Source organism: Sapajus apella, unplaced genomic scaffold (genome assembly GCF_009761245.1).
Source record: "Sapajus apella isolate SASKATOON/1434 unplaced genomic scaffold, GSC_monkey_1.0 scaffold88, whole genome shotgun sequence".
Classification (NCBI taxonomy): Eukaryota; Metazoa; Chordata; class Mammalia; order Primates; family Cebidae; genus Sapajus; species Sapajus apella.
The window spans coordinates 118,322-137,521 of record NW_022437028.1 but is presented as its reverse complement, the minus strand read 5'-3'; the positions used below and the strand labels follow the sequence as shown (position 1 = coordinate 137,521).

General features: G+C 46.3%; 1 protein-coding gene across 2 annotated transcripts in view; it reads left to right on the top strand.

Annotated features, from left to right (window-relative positions):
* Positions 1-19,200, top strand: part of GALNT17 (polypeptide N-acetylgalactosaminyltransferase 17) — a 505,206-nt gene that overhangs the window by 401,300 nt on the left and 84,706 nt on the right. For both annotated transcript variants that reach the window (XM_032254907.1, XM_032254908.1), the window contains exon 6: positions 7,968-8,085. In XM_032254907.1, coding sequence (XP_032110798.1) covers positions 7,968-8,085 — 118 coding nt within the window. The remainder of the gene's footprint in view (positions 1-7,967; positions 8,086-19,200) is intronic.

Genomic DNA, 19,200 nt, shown 5'->3' with positions numbered 1-19,200 from the left:
GGTGATGAGTGTAGACTGGATGGGTGATGAGTGTGGACTGGATGGGTGACGTAACTACAGAAGGGCAACATCCGCATTGGACACTTATTCTAACGCATTAGGAAGTGGCGTAAAAGAATTCACCACTGGTGATATTATAACAAAATGAGCTGGAATTCGTGAATTTGTTTTTGTGTTTTGAGATGGAGTCTCACTCTGTTGCCCAGGCTGGAGTGCAGTGGCATGTTCTCAGCTCACTGCAACCTCCGCCTCCAGGGTTCGAGCAATTCTCCTGCCTCAGTCTCCCAAGTAGATGGGACTACAGGCACGTGCCACCACGCCCGGCTAATTTTTGTATTTTTAGCAGACATGGGGTTTTGCCTTGTTGCCCAAGCTGGTCTTGAACCCCTGACCTCAGGTGATCCACCCACCTCAGCCTCCCAAAGTGCTGGGGTGAGTCACCGTGCACTGAAATTAGTGAATTTGCATTAACCCACCTACCGGTTGCCAAAGAAGTTGGGAGTACTGCCAGAACACCCGATGCCAATTACACCTTGAGGGTTGGATTTGCAGACATTCATATAAGAACAACTCCAGGGCTGACAATGGGCTTTTTGCACATGGGGCCTCAGAATGGAAAGTGCTTAGCAACAGCTGGAGCAGAGCTAAGACCAAGAACACAGCAGCTCTTTGAGTCTGAGGTCAGAGAAAAGCAGCACGTCCTGGCAGGCTGGCTGGAATCAGGAAATAGAAAATAGAGTCAGCCCCTGATCCCTGGGTCAGGAACTGCCATCATGATAGAATCTGGAGACATGACTGCCAGGTAACAGAGACCAGGGGGTGGCTGGGGCCTACGAGAATGTCAGGAGGTGAAGGTGTCAGGAAAAAGCGACAGTCAGACACCACCAGCACTTGTGCTCATCAGGTGACAGACGGCCAGCTACATGGTGACAAGTAGGCATCCAGGTGGGAGAATGTCACCAAACAGGGCAGTGAGGGGCAGGTGGAAGACCCTAGTCCAAAGGGGCTGCCTTCTGTTATCTTCTGGAGATAGACACTCTCCTAATTTACAGGCTATGAATCAGCAGATTTTCTGTTTTGTTTTGTCTTGTTTTGTTTTTGAGATGGGGTCTCGCTCTGTGGCCCAGGATGGTGTGCGGTGGTATGATCATAGCTCACTACAGCCTCCACCTCCCAGGCTCAACTGATCCTCCAGCCTCAGCCTCCCGAGTAGCTGGGACCACCAGTGTGCACCACCATACCTGGATATTCTTTAAAAATTTATTTTTGGTAGAAACACATGGTCTCACTATGTCGCCCGGTTTGTTCTCAAACTCCTGGACTCAAGCAATCCTCTAGCCTTGGCCTCCTAAAGCCCTAGGATTACAGGTGTGCACCACTGCACCTAGCTCACAGTCTGGCTTCTAGCTCCTTCTTTTCTCTCCACCACTGGAGCCTGCTCTTCCCATACCTACAGCCTCACTCATTGACGTACAACACAGGGACACCACGCCTTCAACCAGAAATCACTATGATGACATCATAATAGATAGTGAAATAATTCTACAACTCACCATTCTGTAGACTCCGTGGAAGCCCTGAGCTTGTTTTCCTGCCACTAGAGGGTCTAATCTGGGGTGATGGGAGACAATGACAGATCATCAGGCATTAGCGTCTCCTAAGGAGCAGGAAACCTAGATCCCGCATGTGCTGTTCACGATAGGGTGTGCACTCCTGTTAGCAGAATCTAATACTGCCAGGGATCTGAGAGGAGGTCCCAGATGGGATCAGTGGTGGCTTCCTGTTGGAGGACTGCCTCTCTCCAGGCAGAGGACGAGGACAGCCCCTCATTTACCAGTGAGGAGAGGGTGGCAGCCCCAGCTATTAGCTTTGGTGGTGGCACAAGCGATGGGGACCCTCATCTGTCAGCACAGATGAAGCTTCACTCCCTTGCCCACCGCTCACCTCTGCCTGTACAACCTGCTTCCCTGCAGGCCACAAACGGGTGCTGGCCCGTGGTCTGGGGGTTGAGGACTCCTGGTGTAGAGTAGCCAAAGATTCTATTGGGTTGATGGCTGGAAAGGAATTGAGAGAGGCAGAGATGCCAAGGAAGAACTTGTGCTTGATTCAGAAGGGAATAGTGAGCCATTGAAGGATTTAGAGGAGGGGAAGCATGTAGAATGCAGGTGAGCCCTTTGTGACCTATGGAAAGAGCACAGTGAGCCTGAGAAAGCTGCAAACACCCCAGGCTGCACCCTCCCCTCACTGTCTATCCCTCCGCTTTTCCGTCATTCCGTTGAAACTGTTGTGTGTGTCGCATATATTTGTGTAACGGCAACGATAAGTGATTATTTTTAATTTCTGTTCTTCTCTGCTGTAATGGAGCTATTAGGCTTTGGCAGATCCCTTAATATGATTATCATTTTTGAATGATTTTGAAATGAAATGTTTGCACTCATGGTGGTAATCGCAGTTGAGTTCGAAGGATGAGGCTGAAGAATCACGTTCTGGGATCTCATCAGCCCCGAGTGGTATTGAATGCAGTTTGCACGGCTGGGTAGGGGTTGGGGACGCCTTGGAGGGGAAGCAGGGCCGTGCTTTGCTCTGGATTGTCAGGATAAAGTGGCCAACCTGCCACCCCTGAGGCAGGTCCAGATGGGATGGGCAGTGGCTTCCTGTTGGAGGACTGCCTCTCCCCAGGCAGAGGACGAGGACAGCCCTCATTTATCAGTCCAGGCAGGTAGCTCCAGAATGCAAAGCAGGTGCCTGCTGAGCTCACCAGCAACACTGGCTGGCCTGCCCATGGCCAGAGGTGTCTTTTCTTTTTTTTGTTTGAAAAATTTTTTTCGAGACATGGTCTCACTCTGTCACCCAGGCTGCAGTGCAGTGGTGCAATCATAGCTCACTGCAGCCTAAACCCCCCAGGCCCAAGTGATGCTCCCAACTTAGACTCCCAAGTAGCTGGGACTTTAGGCACCTGCCACCACACCTGGCTAATTTTTTATTTTTGGTAGAGACAGGGTCTTGCTATGTTGCCCAGGCTGGTTTCAAACTCCTAAGCTCAAGCAATCCTCCTACCTCAGCCTCTTGAAGTGCTGGGATTACAGGCGTGAGCCACCATAGCTGGCTAATTTTTTATTTAGTGTAGTGACGGTGATTTTGTTATTTTTGGATTTGTTGCCCGAGCTGGTCTCTAACTCCTGAACTCAAGCGGTCCTCCTTTATTGGCCTTCCAGAGGATTAGGATTACAGGCATGAGCCACCCGGCCAGGCTGCTGTGTCCTTTCCTTATTTAATGTCCCCCATGATGATCACCAGCTAGGCAGCAGCCACCTGCTCAGGGTCTGGCCAGCTCCCAGCACCATGGGGAGGGCTTGGTGTTTGCAGAATGGTGGCTTTCTGCTTCTGCTTCCAGGGAAGGTCACCTGTGGGGGCCACTTCCAGCCTCTCCCTTCCAACCTCTGTCAGGCTCTGTGAGCAGAGTTTGACTGTGATGTTAAGGGCAGTTTTCTCTTTTTTTTTTTTTTTTGAGACAGAGTCTCACTCTGTCACGTAGGCTGGAGTGCAGTGGCATGATCTTGGCTATTGCAATCTCCTCCTCCCAGGTTCAAGCGATTTTCCTGCCTCAGCCTCCCGAGTAGCTGGGGTTACAGGTGCATACCACCACGCCCTCTAAATTTTGTACTTTCAATAGAGATGGGGTTTCGCCATGTTGGTCAGGCTGGTCTCTCACTCCTGACCTCAAGTGATCCACCTGCCTCGGCCTCCCAAAGTGCTGGGATTACAGGCGTGAGCCACCACACCCGGCCGGTTAGGGTGATTTTCCTGTGACACCAATGGCGACCACCGTCACGTTCATTCCACATCCCGCTGCACCAGGCTGCCCCCCTGCCCCTTCGTCTGTGGGTTTTTCTGGGGCTGCCTGGGACACAGGTGGAGGTCTGGGTTCCCACCGCCTCCTGTGCATCTCGTGCTGGCCTGCCCTGGCCTGGTTTGAACCAAGAGGTACCAAATGGAGACCTCGCCACTTTGTTGTGAGAAACCCCAGGACTCTGGTAGAGAACCTGATCCCATGTGCTGAGCGGAGCTGTTTCCAGCAGACAGGGGACTCCGGGCAAGTCATGCTGTGAAGCCTTCTCTCCTTACCACCCACAGCCGCAGATAGCATCCAGATAAAACCCAGCTACATTAAAATAACTGGGCTTTTTTCTAACTTACTGGAATTTCTTGATGTGCTCACAAATTTTCTCTAGAAAATGGAGCTAGCACCGAGGACATCTCCCTGTCCCCTACTTCTGTGCTGATGGCAGCATACCCAGGGACATGTGTCACTAATGTATCTTCATAACTGGGTGGACCCTGACACCCGCTCTCCCAGAAGAAATCTTCCCTGTAGTAGCTTTCCTCCTGTGGCTGCAAGATAAAGCTTTCTTTCTTTTTCTTGGCCGGGCACGGCAGCCCACACCTGTAATCCCAGGACTTTGGGAGGCTGAAGCAGGCAGATCACTTGAGGTCAGGAGTTTGAGACCAGCCTTGCCAACATGGTGAAACCTGTCTCTACTAAAAATACAAAAATTAGCAGGGCATGGTGGTGTGTGCCTGTAATCCCAGCTACTTGGGAGGCGGAGGCAGGAGAATTACTGGAACCGGGAAGCGGAGGTTGCAGTGAGCCAAGATTGCACCCTTGCACTCCAGCATAAGTGTCAGGGTGAGACTCCATCTCAAAAAAAAAAAAAAAAAAAGAAAAAAAAATCAGGCTGCCTAACAGGGAAAGATGTTACCCAAAGGGCAACTGAGAGGAGGAATCAGCATAGCTCATCATCACCATTTGGTTGCAAAGAACAGAAACTTATCTAACACTGTTGATGTGGAGAATGACCGATTGCAAAGACACAAAGGACCCTCCTGTGACTTACGGGCAGAGAGCAGAGCCAGGGCTCTCAGCAGATGGGAAGCTAGGATTCCCAGGTGGCCAGTCCCCCCGCCCACACCCATGTGGTCTGACTTTTCCATTGCACATCTGCCTCTTCTTTCTGCTCAATCATCCACGTGCACAGAACCCCTCAGGAACTGTTCCCAATGGCGGCCTGAGCCTTGGATGTGTATGAACTTATTGAGTTCTAGCTCCCAGAACTGTCTTCATTTCCAAAGCCAGCCCTTCAGGAGAAACCTAATTCCAACTTTCAGAGGAGACATAATTTGTCCTGGCTTGGGATCAGTGCCCATTTTCTGGTTTGGTTAACCGAGGCCGGGGAATGGGCTCATTCGATGATTCTCCAGACCAAAGGTCAGGCTGGTTCTCTAAGAGGGGCTAAGAGCTGGGAGGAAATGATGTACGTTAGAAGCCATGCTTTTCCCAGGCTGGACGCAGTGGTCCATGCCTGTAACCCAAGCACTTTGGGAGGTCAAGGCAGGCGGATCACCAGGTCCAGAGTTCGAGACCAACCTGCCCAACATGATGAAACCCTGCCTCTACTAAAAATACAAAAATCAGCTGGGCATGGTGGTGCACACCTCTGTAATCCCAGCTCCTCAGGAGGCTGCGGCAGGAGAGTCCCTTGAACCCGGGAGGTGGAGGTTGCAGTGAGCCATTTCACACTTGTACCACCCCTGAAGGCGAATGAAGAGGCTCATCCGCTGCCACACCACATGGGTTCCCAGTGGCTTTCCATGGAATCAGAAACCTGGATGTGAAGGTCAAAGTCAAGTTAGAAGTCAGAACCAGCAGATGAGAGTCTGAGAGTACAGGCCACGCTTCTGCTCCAAAGAGTTCCACCTAATGGCCTCCTGGTGGCCCCAGTGGAGTTTCAGTGGGCCTCCTGCATCAGGTGTCTCTTTGGCCCAGGGAAGCATCTGGACGGTGTTTGTGGCCTTCAGCAGTGTGGGCGTCTGCCAGTTCCTCCAGGAAGGTTTCTCTAAAGTGTGCAGTAAAGCCTAAGGGCTAAAAGCAAGGGCTTTGAAGCCAGGCAGGTGCTGGGTTCTATTCTGTGACTCGGGGCAGGTCACTTACTCTCCACGCGCCTCTGGGTTCTATTCTGTGACTCGGGGCAGGTCACTTACTCTCCACGCGCCTCAGTTGTTCAGTGAGATGGTTCTGGATCCTTCAGTGGGTTGTGCAGGTGCATCTGCAAGATGTGCATGGAAAGTGCTTTGCAACTTGTGCTTGAGACGGGAAATTGCTCAGAAATGAAATTGCTCAGAAAACAAGAATAATAACTACATTATTATTATAGTCACTCTTAGTTGCTTGGACGACAGATGACACAGGTATGTCTTCTGTCTCCCCACCTACTGCAGCACCAGCAAAATGCCTTAGACATATTTATCTCCATGTGTACCCAGTGTTTCGCTCCAAATTACAAGTGAGAACATGCAGTCTTTGGTTTTCTGATCCTGTGTTAGCTGGCTTAGGAGAGCGGTCTCCAGCTGTATCCATGCTATAGCAAAGGGCGTGATTTGGTAGATGCTTAGAAAATATTTACTCAATGAATGTATTATATAAGGGTGCCCACAAAGTCTGGAAACAGTCCAGGAACGGTGGCTCACACCTGTAATCCCAGCACTTTGGGAGGCCGAGGTGGGTGGATCATGAGCTCAGGAGTTCAAGACCAGCCTGGCCAAGATGACGAAAACTCTTCTCTACTAAAAATACAAAAAAGAAAAAAAAAAAATAGCCGGGCACGGTGGCAGGTGCCTGTAATCCCAGCTACTTGGGAGGCTGAGACAGGAGAATCACTTGAACCCGGGTGGCAGAGGTTGCAGTAAGCCAAGATTACACCACTCACTCCAGCCTGGGCGAGGAGTGAGACTCTGTCTCACAAAAAAGTCTGGAAACCGAGGCAAAAAGATACAAAAATTGTCTATTGATACTATACTACAACGCACAATGTAATACAGTGCGACACAACACAATACAATACGTAATGTAATATTTATCAGTGTAGTCTTCCTCATTTATAACACATGGTCCTATGCGTCATACAACATCATGCAACATTGCAGTGAACGTGGTGGAATAATGCAGCATTCCTGTCAATCCCTGCACATATGACCATGAGTGGTGTTGTCTCGCGTGATTTTTTTAAAGAATTTTGGATACAAGAGATACATGTACAGATTTGTTACGTGGGTATATTGAGTGATGCTGAAGTTTGGGCATCCATTGATCCCGTCACCCAAAGTGTGAACGTAGCACCCAACAGGTGGCTTTTCAAGTCCCCGCTCTCCCTCCCTGCCTGCTTTTGGAGTTTCTGTCTATTGTCACCATCTTTCTGCCTGTGTGTACCCAGTGTTTAACTCCCACTTACAAGTGAGAACATACGGTATTTGACTTGCATTAATTTGCTTGTTAGCCCAGCCAGAAGCTGCATGGTGCCATTCCGTTTGGCGGGCTTTTTTTTTTTTTTTTTTTTTTTTTTTGACAGAGTCTCACTTTGTTGTCCAGGCTGGAGTGCAGGGGCACAATCTCAGCTCACTGCAACCTCCGCCTCCTGGGTTCAAGCAGCTCTCTGCCTCAGCCTCCCGAGTAGCTGGGATTAGCCTGGCTAACTTTTGTATTTTTAGTGGAGACAGGGTTTCACCATCTTGCCCAGGCCGGTCTTCGTGATCCACCCACCCTGTGATCCACCCACCTCGGCCTCCCAAAGTGCTAGTATTACAGGCGTGTCTACTAAAAATATAAAAATTAGCCAGGTGTGGTGGCACACAGCCTGGACGACAGAGCAAGACTCCATCTTAAAACAAACAAAAACAAAAACAAACACACAGAAGCGCTCCAGAGGCTGAGGCAGGAGAATCGCTTGAACCTGGGAGGCGGAGTTTGTAGGGAGCCAAGATCGTGCCATGGCACCTCTGCCTTGGGAGGTGTGGGAACTGAGGGAGGGACGTGATTTGCTTGGCTGGAGCCTGGTCCATGCTAGAACAGTGCCTACCGTAGGGCTTCTGGTGCTGACGCCTCAATGAGCTTCTCTTCTTTCTCCCTCCCACAGGACCCCAGCCATGATAGGCTGCTCCTTCGTGGTCAACAGGAAGTTCTTTGGTGAAATTGGTCTTCTGGATCCCGGCATGGACGTGTATGGAGGGGAAAACATCGAACTTGGAATCAAGGTTTGTGACACGGTGTCCTTTCCTCTTGGCGTGTCCATGTGCGTGAGCAGAGCTGCTTGGTCATCCGTGGGGTGTATTTAAAGCTTCTCACAGGCCGGGCACGGTAGCTCATGCCTGTAATCCCAGCACTTTGGGAGGCCGAGGTGCCAGATCACCTGAGGTCAGGAGTTCAAGACCAGACTGGCCAACATGGTGAAACCCTGTCTCTACTAAAAATATCAAAAATTAGACAGGCGTAGTGGTGGGCGCCTGTAATCCCAGCTACTCAGGAGGTCAAAACAGGAGAATCACTTGAACCTGGGAGGCGGAGGTTGCAGTGAGCCAAGATCACACCATTACACTCCAACCTGGGCAACAAGAGTGAAACTCCATCTCAGAAAAAACCCCAAAAAACAAAAATTTCTTACAGCTGATGTATGATGTTTACTCTACCCTGTCCCTGGGGGATGCGTGAGCTGTGTTGTCACCCCTGCCCCCTTAGGTAGGGAAACCTGGGCTTTCCCTCTCTAAAAGTTGACTGTATGTTTCATGCCATGGCGACCCACGCTGGGCATTAGCTGGAGAAAAAACTCTCTCCCGTTCGGTTTTGTTCTCTCCTTAAATTTTTCTTAAATGATCTCCTTAAATTAATATTTCCAGGCCAGGCACAGTGGCGTATGCCTGTAATCCCAACACTTTGGGAGGCCAAGGTGGTAGGATCACTTAAGGCCAGGCTTTCAAGACAAGCCTGGGCAACAGAGCAAGACCCCATCTCTACAAAAACTAAAAAATTAGCCAAGCATGGTGGTGCATGTCTGTGTCCCAGCTACTCAGGAGACTGAGGTAGGAGGATTGCTTGAGCCCAGGAGTTCAAGGCTGTAGGGAGCTGTGATCGTACTGCCCCCAGCCTGGGCAACAGAGCAAGAGAGACTCCGTCTCTTTCTCAAAGGCATTTGTGGGTTGTGTTTTACATTTGCAGATTTGTTTTTAACAGCTTTGTGGAGATGTATTGACATTTATAGACTTTGGTGGCTCACACCAGTGACTTGGGAAGCCAAGTCAGGAGAATCACATGAGCCCAGGAGTTCAAAACCAGGCTGAGCAAAATAGTGAGATACTATCTCTACAAAGAATAAAAAATTGGTTCACATTTATAATAACAGTGGCGTGGGAAGCCAAGTCAGGAGGATTGCTTGAGCCCAAGTTCAAAACCAGCCTGGGTGACATAACAAGACTCCCATCTCTACAAAAGACAAAAAATTAGCCAGGTGTGCTTGTATGAACCTGTAGTCCCAGCTAATCAGGAGACTGAGGCAAGAGGATCGCTTGAGCCTGGGAGTTCAAGGCTTCAGTGAGCCATGGTTGTGCCATTGCACTCCAGCCTGGGTGACAGAGGAAGACCCTGTCTCTTAAATAAAAGAAAAACCTACATGTTTAAGGTGTACAGGTGATGTTTTGATGTACATATACATTGTGAAATGAGTACCACAATCAAGCTAACAGCCACATCCATTACCTCCCTCTTGTTACCCCTGTGTGGGGTGGGGAGGGGGTGAAAAGATTTAAGGTAAGCTCTATCCTTTTAGCAAATTAAAAGTCTGCAATACCGCATCATTAACTGCGGCCACTGTGCTATACATTCGATCTCCAGGAATGATTCATTTTGCTTTGCAGTGACCTGGCAGGAAAGGCCTGCGTGTGAGGCTCTGCAGGCTTGGTGGTGAGGGTGGTAACAGCTTGGCAGGCAGGACTGTCTCTGATCCCTGAAGCAGGGAGGGGGCTCCTGGGTTCTTCCCCTGCAGCACAGTTCTGTCCACTGACGTCCCTGTACCACCAGATCGTGGGTTCACGTAGTCTCTTCACTCCCTATTTTTGTTTTTTGTTTACCTTGTTTTGAGATGAAGTCTCGTTCTCTTGCCCAGGCTGGAATGTGGTGGCACCATCTCAGCTCACTGCAACCTCTGCCTCCCAGGTTCAAACAATTCTCCTGCCTCAGCCTCCCAAGTAACTGTGATTACAGGTGCATGCCACTGCACCCAGCTAATTTTTTGTATTTTTGGTAGAAACGGGGTTTCACCATATTGGTGAAACTTGAACTCCTGACCTCAGATGATCCGCCAGCCTCAGCCTCCCCAAGTGCTAGGATTACAGGCATAAGCCACCACACCTGGTCTTTATTTTATTTTTTATTTTTCTTTTTTTAATTTTCATTTTAGGTTCAGGGGCACATATGCAGGTTTATTATATATGTGAATTGTGTATTACCTATATTGGTAATTGACACCTCAATGAGCACAGATTGGTACACAGATTATTACCCAAGTAATAAGTGCAGTACCTGTTAGGTAGTGTGTTGATCCTCACCCTCCTCCTGAAGAAGGAGCGGCCACAAACAGACCTCTCGAATCCCAAACAGGGAAGAAAGTGGTGATTTATTTGGCCGGGAGTTTCCACGGACACGCGTCTCAAGAACCGAGCTCCCTGACAAAGAAAATCTTAGCCCTTTTCAAGACTTACAGTTCTAGAAAGTATGTGTGAAAGGGTCTTGATTCATGAAGCAGGCATGGGGTATGTGACTTAGAGGGGGTCTGGTTGTGTTTAAGCAAAAACAGTGTCTTCCAGGAAGATTCCTCCATACCATGCCTGTGATCTACAGGAGTGCGATTAAGGTTGGCGCCCGGCCTGCCAGCCTTTACTTCTCCTATTACAGTGCAGTGTACAAGTCTAGGGGAAGGTGGCCTTAGAAGCTCAGGAAAATTAAGGGCCTCCTTCCTCACCCCCACCCTCCACCCTCAAGTAGGCCCCAGTGTCTATGGTTCCCTTCTTTGTAACGATATGTGCTCAATGTCCAGCTCCCACTTATAAGTGAAAACGCGGTATTTGGTTGGATGTTCCTGTGTTAATTCGGAGGACAGCTCCATCCATGACCTCCTGTCTTACAGCGGTGCAGTGTTCCATTGCGTCCATGTCCAACCCTTCCTTTACCCAGTCTGCCCTTGATGGGCATTTAAGTTGACTCCGTGTCTTGGCTGCTGTGAATAGTGCCACAATGAACATACGCGTGCATGTGTCCTTATGGTAGAATCATTTGTGTTATTTTGGTGCTATATTCAGTAGTAAATGAGATTACTGGGTGAAATGGCTATTCTGTTTTAAGTTCCTTCAGCCATTGTGGAAAGCAGTTTGGGGATTCCTCACTGCTTGTTGATGGGCTGGAGTGAATGCGCCCTGCAGAGCCCAGTTTGCCCCGGGCAATCTCTCCCCAGCTTTGTCTCCCCCAGGACAATTCAGCTGCCCTGCAGCTCAGGGTAGGTCTTTTTTTTTTTTTTTAATTGTACTTTAAGCTCTGGGTACCTGTGCACATCCCGCAGAGTTATCGCTAGGTGCACACATGCCATGCTGGTTTGCAGTCTCCGTCCCCCCATCAGCTACATCAGGCATTTCTCCCAGTGTTTTCTCTCCCCAGCCTCCCCACTCCCTGCTGTCCCACCCCTTGCCCCCCACCCCCCAACAGACCCCAGTGGGTGATGTTCCCCTCCCTGTGTCCACGTGTTCTCATTGTTCAACATCTGCCTATGAGTGAGAACATTCGGTGTTTAGTTTTCTGTTCTTGTGTCAGTACGCTGAGAATGATGGTTTCCAGGTTCATATGTCCCTACAAAGGACACAATCTTGCTGTTTTTTATGGCTGCGTAGTATTCCATGGTGTATATGTGCCACATTTTCTTTGTCCAGTCTATCATCAATGGGCATTTGGGTTCGTTCCAAGTCTTTGCTATTATAAACAGCGCTGCAATGAACATTCGTGTGCATGTGTCCTTATAGTAGAATGATTTATAATCCTTTGGGTATATACCCAGTAATGGAATTGCTGGGTCAAATGGAATTTCTATTTCTAAATCCTTGAGGAATTGCCACACTGTCTTCCACAATGGTTGAACTAATTTACACTCCCACCAACAGTGTAAGATTGTTCCTTTTTCTCCACATCCTCTCCAGCATCTGTTGTCTCCAGATTTTTTAATGATCTCCATTCTAGCTGGCGTGAGATGGTATCTCAATGTGGTTTTGATTTGCATTTCTCTAATGACCAGTGATGATGAGCATTTTTTCATATGTTTTTTGGCCATAGTAGGTCTTTATTAAAAGTGTCACTTGTGTCCCTCCGTCCAGGGCATGGATATCACCCTGGAGTGCAGTGACCTGCCTCTTACAGTACTTTGAGGCATCTCCAACAGCTGGAGATGGGAGAATGATTTCGCCTCTTAACTTCCCATAGACCACATCATCCCGTAAGCTGCAAGGTGATCTTGACAGAAGCCTTGGTTTTCTGCCAGTTTTTAAAGTGGGAGTGAGCGCTGTTGGTTACAGAAAGGCAGAGGCCTGCGTTCGGAATCTACACAGAATTCTGTGGTTCCCATGTTTCCCATCAGTGGCTTTCACATCATGTGGGAACTTGTAAGAAATGAAAATTCCTGGGCCCTGTCCCAGACCTCCTGAATCAGACACTCTGGAGGGTCATATTAGAATTCTTTCCTCTAAATCTCATTCATCTCTGTATCCCCAGTGCCCACTGTGATCTCTGACTTTTAGTAGGTGATCATTAATGTTTGTTGAAAGAGGGAATGAATGGGAAAAAAATGAGGCCTTCGATCCCAAAAGAAAATTTTTAAAATGTCCCTGCTTTGAGTCAAGCTTGTCCAACCCACCTTGGCAGGAAGTCCAGCTCCCTGTGTTTACCAAGCCCTCCCCCGCATGCCCTTGTTGGAGAGCAACTGGTCTACCCCTAGGTTTAGCCAACTGCCTGGCAAATGTATGCCTTTTAGTAGAAAGGGGCCTCGGTGAGAGTCCACCTCTCTCCAGTCCCTTTTCCAGGTGTCCCTCTGAGGCTACACTGGCCCTAAGTGAGTCCTTTGTTCCCACTGCAGCCCACACGGTCAGAGCCCTGTGGGCGCCAGCATCTACTTCCTTTTTAGCTTCATGTGCAGGAGTCTCAACCAGGTGACTGCAGGGTTCCTGATGACAGAGGTCCCGTTTTCAAATGAAACAGTATACACAAGGTGCTTCAGAGACAATACTACTTCGTTCGTTTTGTGCTTTTTGTACTGTTTAGAGTGTAAATGAATTGCATAATAAATGCGTTCTTAAGAAATCCATGGCCAGACACAGTGGCTTACACCTGTAATCCCAGCACTTTGGGAGGCCGAGGGGATGGATCACAAAGTCAGGAGTTCAAGACCAGTCTGGCCAAGATGGTGAAACCCCGTCTCTACTAAAAATATGAAAAGGAGCCAGGCATGGTGGTCAGCACCTGTAATCTCAGCTACTCGGGAGACTGAGGCAGGAGAATTCCTGGAACGCAGGAGGCGGAGGTTGCAGTGAGCTGAGATTGTGCCACTGTGCTCCAGCCTGGGCGACAGAGCAAGACTCCATCTCAAAAAAAAAAAAAGGAAGAAATTCATCCCCACCACTTGAATAAAGAAGCAGGGCTGATGTAAATATATATATACTCATATATATCATTTTCATGTAGTGTACACACACCCGTTTACGTATGCAAGTTTACCTAGAAGTAATGACCCAAAACCCTGTGCTTTCATTCCATGGAAAAATTTTAATGTGAGAACACTATTTTCTTGATTTTTTTTAACCAAAAAATGGGTCAATCTTTGATCTTTCTAACTAGTCTTGAAATTTTTTGTTACTTTTAAATTCCATCCTCAGTAAGTAAAGATCTGTCACAAGGACACAAGAATAGAAAGTCTTACTGTGGTTCAGTAAAAAAAAAAAAAAAACAGTTGACTCTCCGGCTGTTGCCTACATGAAAGGCAGCTTGCCTGTGACCAAGCAGTCGATAGGGAAAAGGACCTTTTTAACAAGCTTTCCAGGATTGAGAAAATACATGACATGGAAATAGAAAGGTTTCACCTTGTTCTGAGTAACAGTAATCAGAAACTGTTAACCAAGCATGTTATAGTAACATGTCTGAATGTTAGGAGAAAAATAATTCTGCAAGGACAGAAGAAAAGATAGATGACTTTTAAATGATAGGAAGTCCTTCTCCGATATGTCAGTTCATTTACGAAGAAAAGGTATTCTCTTCTTCTGTACTCCTGTATAAAACATGGCACCTAAGACTGTTGAATCTTGTTGGGAAGTCCTTTCTAAAGGAAGATAAGGGAGAGACGCACTTCCAGATCCCCAGACTACCAAAGAATGTTTTGACTATATCATGAATCCCAAGGACAGAATAAGGCAGAATTCTGTGTGGGTGCATTGAATTGTTAAAACATTTGTGATTGGGAGGCCAAGGCGGTTGGTTTACCTGAGGTCAGGAGTTCAAGACCAGCCTGGCCAACATGGTGAAACTCTGTCTCTACCAAAAATAAAAAGTAAAAATAAATTAGCTGGGGGTGGTGGTGTGCGCCTGTAATCCCAGCTACTTGGGAAGGTGAGGCAGGAGAATTTCTTGAACCTGGGATGCGGAGGTTGCAGTGAGATTGTGCAACTGTACTCCAGCCTGGGTGACAGAGCAAGACTTTATCTCAAAAAAAAAAGAGAAAGATGAAATGACTCTTCATTCCCAGACATACACACACGCACACACACACACGCACGCATACACACACACCAATAACCCATCGTGGAGAAAAGGATGTAAGAGGGTTTGAGGATGCTCAAGTGAGATAACCTTCTTGCCTCCTCCAGCCCGGCCTCAGGACCTTTCATGGTTCAACCCCTGTGGGGTCTTCTTGGTCACCAGAAAAGGATTCAGACACTGAGTCCATATTGGCTTAGATGCGTCACAGTGAGTGATGGGCAAAGAACAAGTCGATTTTAATTTGTACACAGGGTAAACATAACATTCTTAAAAAGCACAGTTTAACCCAGGTGCCTTAATTGCTGATTGCATAGCTCAAGATGTCCCTGGGCTATTCCATTTCTCTGAGGAACTGGGATGCCACTTTCAGGACGCAGGTGGGAGCATGCTTAGAACTCTTGCCATCTTGGCTAGCCCAGTCCATTCAAGCTCAAGATACTGGAGACCTGGGGGGTCGTTCACAGACTCAGAGTCTCAAGTGACGTCCAGGATGTGAAGTCAGTTGTAGAATTAAAGGGCCACCTGGTCAGGCACGGTGGCTCACATCTGTAATCCCAGCACTTTGGGAGACCGAGGTGGGGAGACGAAGTCAGCAAAGCGAGACCATCCTAGCTAATACAGTGAAACACCGTCTCTACTAAAAAAAAAATACAAAAAATTTGCCGGGTGTGGTGACATGCGCCTGTAATCCCAGCTACTTGGGAGGCAGAGGCAGGAGAATTGCTTGAACCCGGAAGGCAGAGGTTGCAGTGAGCTGAGATCGCACCACTGCACTCCAGCCTGGGCGACAGAGCTAGACTCCATCTCAAAAACAAAAACAAACAAACAAACAAAAAAAAAAACGGAAAAAGAAAAAAGGGCCTCCTTCTTAGAGTTTCTTCAATGCTAAGTCTGGAAATTCTTCCCTGAGTGGATGAGAGGTTTAGATTATTTTGTCTCACTGGTTTTTTTCCCTTCAAAACAAACTGGAAAATGAATAATTCAGTCATTACATTTTATGCTAATTTCTTTTCTTTTAATTCAATATTTTTAATGAAAAACTTGAAACATACACAAAGATAGCATAGTATAATGAATCCAAATGTACTGATCATTCAACTTTAACAAATATTAACATTTTGCTGTTTTTTTTCAGTTACTGCTCATTGACTTTTTAAAAGCAAATCCCAGACATCATCTCATTCCATCTATAAATACTTCAGAGTTCATTGCCAACGTATAAAGACTCTTTAAAAACATAGTCTTAACATAAAATTACACTTAGCAAAATCCAATACCCAGTCCATGTTTTCTCAACAATATTTCTCAAAACTCCGTTATATTTTCTCAAGAAAAATTGTTTGATAGTCGACTTATTCAAATAAGAATCCCAACAAGGTCTACACATTGCATTCGGCTGGTCTGTCTCTTAAATATCTTTCAGTCTGTAACATTTCTTCTCACCTTTATTAATTTCGTGTCATTCATTTGTCGAAGAAGCCAAGGCATTTGTCCTATACAGTTTCACACAATCTCGACTTAGCAGATTGATTTCTCTTGATGTCTTTAACATGTTCCTTTAATCTTCTCTCTTTTTTTTCTAAGCTGTAATTAGATCTACAAAGTTGATTAGTTCTTCCTTTATTTTTTTTTTTTTTCTTTCTTTTTGGAAAGAGAACTTCAGGTGCTGCTATGAACTTTCTAGTGCATGACATCAGGAGATACAGAATGTCTGGTTACCTCACTGTTTCTGATGCTAGGATTCAACAGCAGGTTCAGGTGTTGTCAGCCTGACTGATTCACGATAAAGTCCCTCTTGAGTCTTTCACTTAATGAATGGTTTTGGCAGCCACCAATCATCACTGCCTACATTCATTGATTCATTAGGGCCTACAGAATGGTGATTTTTAGATTCTACACTCATTCTGCATTTATGAGCTGTAATTCTTCTATTAAAAATAACTTTCCCTCCTCAACTATTTGTATACTCTGAAATACAACTCAAACCAGAAAAACAGGATAAATGAGTGATTTTTTCTTTTTATTTGAAGATATTTAGAATGATGACTTGGTGTTATAGCAACCTCCAAAGATGACCAATGAGGTTTTCTTTTTTTCCCTCAATAATATTATGGACTCAGGGTTTTTTTAGATAAATACTTTCTGTGTTAAATCCATTGTCATTATTCATTTTTTCCCACTCTATATTTACTTTTATTAAAGCATAATTTAATACAATCCAACGTACAGATTTCCAGTCTTCAGTCTGATGAATTTCACACTTCTGTACGCCCCCATCCCCTGTAATCACCTCCCCAAACCTGACATTGGACTTTTCTGTTGCCCGAGAAAGTCTCTTTTCCCTATCAGTTCTTTTCCTTCTCCCCACCCTGCACTTCCCACCCCCAGAAACCATTTCCTGATTTTTTTTTTTTTTTTTGAGACGGAATCTCCCACTATTGTCCAGGCTGGAGTACAATGGCGCGACCTCAGCTCACTGCAACCTCCACCTCCCGGGTTCACGAGATTTTCCTGCCTTAGCCTCCAGAGTAGCTGGGATTACAGGCATACACCACCACAGCCAGCTAATTTTAGTAGAGACAAGGTTTCACTGTGTTGGCCAGACTGGTCTCTAATTACTGACCTTGTGATTTGCCTGCCTTGGCCTCCCAACGTGCTGGGATTACAGGCGTGAGCCACCCCACCTGGCTTTTTTTTTTTTTTTTTTTAATGGAATATCACTCTGTCACCCAGGCTGGAGTACAGTGCCATGATCTTGGCTCGCTGCAATCTCCGCCTCCCAGGTTCAAGCAATTCTCCTGCCTCAGCCTCCCAGGTAGCTGGGACTACAGACACCTGCCACCACACCCAGCTAATTTTGTATTTTAGTAGAAAACTTGTTTTGTATTTTAGTAGAAAATTCATTTAGTAAACGGGGTTTCACCACGTTGGCCAGGCTGGTCTCAAACTTCTGACCTCAAATTATCTGGCCACCTCAGCCTCCCAAAGTGCTGGGACTACAGGCATGAGCCACCGCTTTGGCCCTGATTTTTATCGCCATAAATTAGTTGTGTCTGTTCCAGAACATCACGTAAGCGGAATCACACCTTGTAGACACTCTTGTATCTGACTTCTTTCAATTACAGGAATGTTTGTGAGATTCTCCATGTTGTAGCTGTGTGTTTCTCAGCAACTCAGTCTTTGTTGTTTACTGAGAAGTATTCCTTTCTGTTAATATATGACAATTTGTTTATTCATTGTCCTACTGAGGAATAATTGAGTTGTTTCCAATTTGGGATTGTTATGAGCATTCATATAAAAGTCTTTTATGAACATAGGTTTAGATTTCTCTTGGGTATATACCTAGGATTTGAATAGCTGGAATATATAGAAGATGTGTGTTCAACTTTTAAAGAAACTGTCCACCAGGCATCCAAAATGTGCCGTTTTCCACTCCTACCAATACTGTATGAACTGCAGGCATTCCACCTCTTTGGGAGTATTTGGTATTGTCAGAATTTATTTTAACAAACCTAGCAGGGTTCTTTTTTTTAAAATTGCATGGCACACTAAAAGGATACTTTTATTTATTTTTTTATTGATACATAATAGTTGTACATATTTTGGGGGTACATGTGATAATTTAATACATTCATATAATTTGTAAAGATCAAGTCAGTTTAATAGGGATGTTTATCATCATAAATATTTGACTTTATTCTAAAAGCATTCATTCCCTTCTAGCTATTTTGAAATATGTAATAGACCATGTGTCAATAGTCACCCTACTGACCTGTCAAACACTAGATCTGATTTCTTCTCTCAAACTGTATGTTTGTACCCATTAATCAAGCTCTCTTCCTCCTTTCTCCTCTCCACCTTTTTTTTTTCTTTTTTCTTTCTTGAAACAAAGTCTTGCTCTGTTGCCCAGGCTGGAATGCAGTGGCGCAATCTCTGCTCACTGCAACCTCTCTCTCCTGGGTTCAAGTGATTCTCCTGCCTCAGCCTCCTGAGTAGCTGGAACTACAGGTGCACACCACCACACCCGGCTAATTTTTCTATTTTTTGAGTAGAGATGGGGTTTTACCATGTTGGCCAGGCTGGTCTCAAACATTTGGCCTCAATTGATCCGCCTGCCCCAGCCTCCCAAAATGCTGCAGTAACAGGCATGAGCCACCGCGCCCAGCCTCCTCTCTACCCTTTGAAGGGGCACTTCAGTATGGTTTTAATTCACACTTTCTTGAGGGCAATGAGCACCTTTTTTTGAGCCTATAATTTGTGTATCTCCTTTTGCACAATTTTAAACATTGTTGTTTCATTTCATTATTGATTTCCAGGGGTATATGATATGTATTCTGGGTACTGTTACTTTTTCAGAGATACGTACTATGTGAATATTTTTCTACTGTCTATGGCTTGTATGTTCATTTTCTTGTGTATTTTCTTCTGGAAGCTTTATGGTTCTATCTTTCACATTTAGGTCTATGATCATAAAGGCCCTGATGAAAACATTAGAGAGTATCTTGCTGTGGGAAATACTTTTTTGGACTGAGCAC